The 6,828-nt window shown below is 49.7% G+C and overlaps 1 protein-coding gene across 1 annotated transcript; it reads right to left on the bottom strand.

Annotated features, from left to right (window-relative positions):
• Positions 1–327: 327 nt before the first annotated feature.
• Dkc1 (dyskerin pseudouridine synthase 1) lies at positions 328–6,473 on the bottom strand (the record flags this gene model as incomplete). Its single annotated transcript, NM_133419.1, is given in 7 exon segments — positions 328–469; positions 2,162–2,226; positions 2,829–3,013; positions 4,211–4,302; positions 4,662–4,748; positions 5,174–5,244; positions 6,368–6,473. Coding segments are annotated over 7 exon segments (658 nt in total), but the record flags the coding sequence as incomplete, so codon positions are not given.
• Positions 6,474–6,828: the final 355 nt, after the last annotated feature.

Here is a 6,828-nt window from a genome sequence, read left to right as displayed (position 1 = left end):
TGGAAGTCACGGGGAAGTCAGGGGTTACGGGACAGATGGACAGAGATGGGAAAAATAAATAAGAGGTCAGGGGTCACAGAGAGATCAGAGTTCTTGGGACGGACAGATAAAATATGGGGAGGTCACAGTTCACAGATATGGGGCGTGAGGTCAGAGGTCACACTGCAACCCCGACGGCAGCCATAGCTACATACGGAACGGTCAGAGCTCACAGACACGGGTTGAAAAGGTCACACTTCCCAGAAAGGTCAAGGTTCCCAGACCATGACCCCCCCCCAACAGGGGATCCCCGGGAACGCACCCTCCCTCTCGCCCATGACCCCACCGTGACCCCGGCCTCACCCAGCCTGCGCTCAGGGTCATACTCGACAACACGGCTCTCATAGATTGTGCGCACGCGCAGCTGCCGCTTCACTGCTGCGATGAGCGGGGGACGCTGGAACAGGGCGCCTGTCAGGGTCTCCAGGGCCTGGGGGCAGGGGCAGGGAAAGATGGCGGCCAGGGTCACATGAGGTAACGGGGGCGGGGAGAAATTAACATTCGAATCCGTGAAATATTCAAATTTATGAGGCAATGTAATTAATATGCAGATTCCAGAAATTAATTCCAATATGTGAAATGACTATGCAAATCCAATAAATTAATATTTAAATTCTCAAAATTAATATGCAGCTTCACAGAGGTTATAAGATCCATAAAATTAACTCAAAATAAAACTTATTAACTTAATATTCACAAAGTCTAATATTTAAATCTGCAGTTATATTCAAATTTACCAATTAATATGTTTAATATGCAAGCATACATTTATATATATAACGTATATTCAAATCCAAAAAATTAATTCAAACTCAAGCTTGTAAACTTAATGCAAATTAAAGAAATCAATTCCAATCCGTAAACTTAGTATTCAAATCCATAAAATTTAATATTTAAATCCCCAAAAATCAATATTCAGATTTATAAAACAATGTAATTAACATGCAAATTCATACCAGTTATAAAGTTCACATAATTGAAATTCATAAGATCTAATATTTAAACATGCAAGTTAATATTCAAATTTACGCGTTAATGTTTCAATATGCAAACTTATATATTTACATATTCAAATCCAAAAATTAATTCAAACTCGAGCTTGTAAAGTTAATTCAAATTCAAGAAATTAATTCCAATTCTTAATTTAATATTCAAATCCATAAAATCTAATATTTAAATTACCAAAATCAATAGTCAGGTTTATGAATAATGTAGTATGCAAATTCATAAATTTAACTAAATGTATATTCGAGTCCATAAAATTTCATCCCAACTCAAGTTCGCCAAATTAATCCAAGATCCAGAAAAGAATCCTGATTCGTAAAATTAATATTCAAATGTGTAAAATGAATACACAATTCCATTAAAATTAATATTCAAACCTGTGAAATTAATATGTAAATGCATAGAAGTCATAAATATCCATAAAATCAACTCAGGGCAAAATTCGGGAAATTACTATGCATATGCAAATTCATAGTTAATATTCAAAGCCATAAAAATTAACATTCAAACCCGTAAAATTAATATTAATTCAAACTTAACGTTTGGTCCCGTAATCGCCCCTAAAGCCGCGCCTGAAACCGTAATCTCCCTGAAACTGCGCATCACTGAGTCCCGTAATCTCTTTAAAACCCCCGCACTCTGTACCGTAATATCTGTAAAATCGCGCAGTTTTCCCGTAATCTCCCTAACACCGCGCAGTACTGCGTACTGTAATCTCCCTGACAGCGCGCAGTGTCCCATAGTCTGTCTAAAACCCTGCAGCACTGCGTACCGTAATCCCCCTTAAAAAACCGTACTGTCCTGTAATCTCTCTAATGCAATGGACGGTACCGTAATTCCTCCAAAGCCGCTAACTGTCGTACTCTCCTTAAAGACTCGCACTCATTACCGTAATCTCTCTAATACCGCGTACGGTACCGTAATTCCTGTAAAGCCGCTCACTCTGACCCGTAATCTCCTTAAAGGCGCGCACTCGGTACCGTGATCTCCCTGACAGCGAGCAGCAATGTGTACTGTCATCTCCATAAAACCGCGCACTCGGCACCACCGTAATATCCCCAATAACTCCCGGGTGACCCAGGCCGTGAGGCCACCTGCTTAAGTGACCCCAACTCACCCTGGAGAGCTGGGCGGTCCCCTCGATAGCATTGTGCAGCCGCACGACCCCGACATACTCTTTGCCTGCAGGGAGGACACACAGGGGCGGTCAGGGCAGGGACGCGAGGGGGTGGTAGGCTCTACATTAGTGACCTCAGGAAGGGGGTTCGGGAACTGAGGACGCTTTGTGTCTAAGAAGGGCTATGTCATAGTGAACGGCGCAATGACATCACCCCGAACTGGAAGTGTGGAGGCTGAGATCTTCTGTGTGAAATAAGTCCTGTCCCGCGCCCCTCCCTCCTGCCCCTCCCCGTCCTCCATCTGTCCCAGCCCCTGCCTCACTCACAGAAGCCCCCTCCCACCTGCGCACCCCCCCCCCGTTGCAACTGCCCCGTGTCCTCCATACGCACCCTCCTTCCTGCCCCTCCTCCCTACCCCTTCCCCCCTCCCTTCCCCCACTACCCCCTCTACCCCCCTCACCTGAACTACCCACCCCTCCATTCTGCCCCTCCACCCCTCCCCCACTACCCACTCTACCCCTCACCTGCACTACCCAACCCTCCCTCCTGCCCCTCCTTCCACCTTCCCCTACCCCCTCCCCCGCACTACCCATCGCTCCCACCCCTTGCTCACGCACCCCTCCCTCTTTCACTGCCCCTCCCCTCCCCCTGTACACCCCCCCTCACCCGCGCTCTGCTGTGACTTGACCAGGCGCGTGGCGCGCTCGATGCAGACGATGAGGCACCCGGTGACCTTGGGGTCAAGTGTCCCGCTGTGCCCCGTCTTCTCCACGCGCAGGATGCGGCGGATCCAGGCCACGACCTCGTGCGAAGAGGGGTTGGATGGCTTGTCCAGGTTGATGAAGCCGGTCCTGGGGGGGGGGGGGGATATATACATCACGTGTAGGCCAATGTCACACATGTCACTTATATAACATATATGCTACATATAGGCTACACGTCATATACATACCATATATATATACCATGTGTACGTAACATATAGAACATACGTCATATATGCATCATACACGTGTCACATATACATTATATATACATCGTGTATAGGTTATATGTTCTATATACATCATGTGTGCAGATGCAGCCGGTCCTGGGGGGGATATGTATACGACACATGTACTCTATACGTCACACATGTCACACACGTCACATATACATCATATATGCATGACATATACATCATGTATACATAACATAAAGGCCAGGGTTGGGGGATTTAGCTCAGCGGTAGAGCGCTTGCCTAGCAAGCGCAAGGCCGTGGGTTCGGTCCCCAGCTCCGAAAAGAAGATGCATCACACACGTCACACATACATTATAAACACACTATGCATAGGTTATGTGTTCTATATATGTCATGTGTTCAGACAAAGTTGGTCCTGGGGCGGGGGAGGGATGGATAAGTCATGTGTAGGCCATACATCACCCACCTGTCATATATACGTCATATATATGTTATGTATGGGCTACACATCATATATGTATTATATATACATCATGTATACATAACAGATAGGCCATACATCATATATGTGACACACATATGTCACAGATACATTATGTACACATGATGCATAGGTTATATGTTCTATATACATCATGTGTACAGATGAAGCTGGTCCTGGGGAGGCGGGAGGTACATTCGTTATACGGTGTATATATACACGCTATATATAGGTTGTGTGTTTTATATATGCTACATATCCTATGTATACACATTATACATAGGTTACATATGCAGCAGATCGCCTATATGTATACATACAGGTGATAATTGGAGCAAATTACATACACATAGGATATGATATGGTGATATATATATAACCTATATATATATGTAGGCTATATACATTATATGCTCACCCAACCATGTGTATGTATGTATGTGTATATATATATATATGTATATACAGGTCATACAGTATACAAGTGTGTACCTACAGGTCACGTACTCAGATCACATATATACACATAGATTAGGATGTAGATACTATGATATACATACATATAAATATATAGGTTAAACGTCCGGGTCTCCCCGTCCCGCCTACCTGACGTACTCCCCGATCTCCCTCTTCAGCGGGTTGGAGCCGCACGGGATGGGCGTGTAGTGGGTCGTCCGCACGTTCAGTCTGTCAAAGTTCTGGGGAGGCGATGGCGGGGTGGGGGGTGGGGGGTGTCAAAGGTCACCCACAGTAAAGATGGCCACCAAGCTGACTCACCCACGCCGCCCAAATCAAAGATGGCTACCAACTCTCTTCGCTCAGGCCGCCCACCTTGAAGATGGCGCTCTAACCACTCACCCACCTCTACGGTTCCTCCCCAGCCCAGTTTTGAGGAAGGGTCTCTCTCTACCTAGGCGAGGCTAGCCAAGCCCACTGGTGTCGAAGGGGTGGAGCAGGACATGGCCTCCCAGTGGTCAGCGACCTTTACGATTAGGGTTTTAGATGGGAACTGGTATGGAATCCACGCATCCCGTGACGTGGGTGGGGCGGGACCTACCTTGAGCAGCAGGGGCCACTGGGAGGTGTCCAACTGAGCCGCCTTGGACTCCGGTTTGATCAGGAAATCTTCCGCGTGCTGGATCTCCTGCGGGGGGGGGGGGGGGTGACAGGAAGTGGGGGGATGACAGGAAGTGAGGGGTGACAGGAAAGGACGAGCCATGGGGGGGGGGCGTCGAGCCATGGGGGGGGGGGCGTCGGGTCCGTTAACTTGGGCCATGTCAGGCTGGACCCAAATATTTAAATATTTTAGCATATATTAATATTAATGTCCTAATAAAGCCTGGGGCCCGAAGTGGAATCTCGGGATGACGTCATCGGCCGTTCACTGTGACATCACACACGCGACATATAGTCCAGAAAGGTCGGGGATGATGTCATCGCACACTTCATTGACATCATACGTGGGACGGGTCACAGGGTCGGGGATGACGCCATGGCTCCGTGTGCTGTGTTGTCACACGTCAGAAAAATAAGAATGAAGAAAAAAAAAAAAACCCCACGGCCACTCACAGCCACGTCAGCTTCCGGCAGCGGCTTCCGCTCTTTCTTCTTCTTGTGCTTCTTCGGGAACGTCATGGCGGCTGCGGGGGAGACAAACGCAGGGACCTGAGCAGTGCCTGCTCAGACTGAGAGGTTTAAAGTCGGCTCTGATGTCGGGGCCCAAAGAAAGCCTGATGTCACCGAAAACCCATTCGTTTGAAAGCCTGATGTCACCGAAAACCCATTCGTTTGAAAGCCTGATGTCACCGAAAAAATAAATGTATTCTAAAGTCTGGCGTCACCAAAAATTAGGCCTGACATAACCGAAAACCGTTCATTTTAAACTCTGAAGTCACCCAAAGTTTATTCTTAAGTCTGAAAAACGTGAAAGTCTCACGACACCAAAAGTTTTAAAGTGTGACATCACCAAAATTAGGTCTGACGTCACAGAAAACCATATATTTTGAGCTCTGACGTAACCCAAACTTTATTCTTAGGTCTGACGTCACCGAAAAAACTTTAAAGTCTGATGTCACCAAAAGTTAATTTTAATGTTTTACGTAAAAGTAATACTCCAGTCGCTGACGTCATCAAAAATTATTCTAAGGCCTGACGTAAAAATAAACAGACATTTTAAAGTCTGACGTCAGCGGAGGGGGAACCACGTTCCTAAAGCACAACCTGGCAGAAAATCGGCCCCAGAACAGATGCTGACCAGCGCCGCCCACCCCCCCCCCCCCCGTCACGGCTCCCGGGCTCTTAAAACGTCCCAGCGTCAACTTCCCTCGGGCGACTTCTTATGACGACAAAATCGCCTCTATGACGCCCTCGGGACCAGACTCGAGTCGTGTTTGGCGCGAGGCAGGGAGCTAAGAAAGTCACGCGGGTCTAAAACGCGCGCGTGTGGCCCCGACATGGACTCTCCGCGCCTCCTTATGACGACACAGTCTGGCCAGCCTCTATGACGCACTCGGGAGGCGACCCGGGTCATGTTTGGCCCGGGACCCAGAGCCAAGGTAGTCACGCGGGTCCGCGCTCGGCCCCGGCACACATAAAGGCCAGCGGCGCAGCGGTCAGACCGCGGGACGGGAATCGCGCGGGCCACGCGGGTCGCGCAAGCGCAGCGCCGCGCGACTGCCTCCGGGTCACTGAGCGACCGCGCTGGAACTCGCTCCGGGTTACGGATCGCGCCGCGCAGTGCCTATTCGGCGCTGCGGTCCTTACCTTCCGCGTCCGCCATGTCGCAGGCAGACAACCCGGCCAACCGCCGCTAACCGCCGCCGCGAGCCGAGAACCGCGCACGCCAACGGTCACCACGCGCCGCCGGGACACGCCCACCGCTGCTCGCACCGCCCCGGATGCAGGAAAACGGAAATAGCAGCCCGGAAGTCAAGGGGCGGGGACGGCCGAGAATGGCAGACTCCTACCGCCCGACACCACTGCGGCTACAGCAAAACGGAAGTAGCTGCCAGGAAGGCAGCCCGGAAGTGCGTAGAGGGTGGGGCCCGCACGTGCGCCGGGACGCTCTCCCGCGCTCCTCCGGGCCCCCCACACAGCCACCGCTCCGCTTAGCGGAGCTATGGAGAAGCGATCGTTGCGGCGGGTTGGAGTGGGTGGGCATAGCCTTCGCTCTCCCCCATCAGCCTTCGCTCGCCCCCATCAGCGTGGAGCGGGTGGGCGTGGCC

The sequence above is a fragment of the Rattus norvegicus genome, chromosome X (genome assembly GCF_036323735.1).
Source record: "Rattus norvegicus strain BN/NHsdMcwi chromosome X, GRCr8, whole genome shotgun sequence".
Taxonomy (NCBI): Eukaryota; Metazoa; Chordata; class Mammalia; order Rodentia; family Muridae; genus Rattus; species Rattus norvegicus.
Note: the sequence above shows the minus strand (reverse complement) of the source record. Positions and strands in the feature narration are given on the sequence as shown.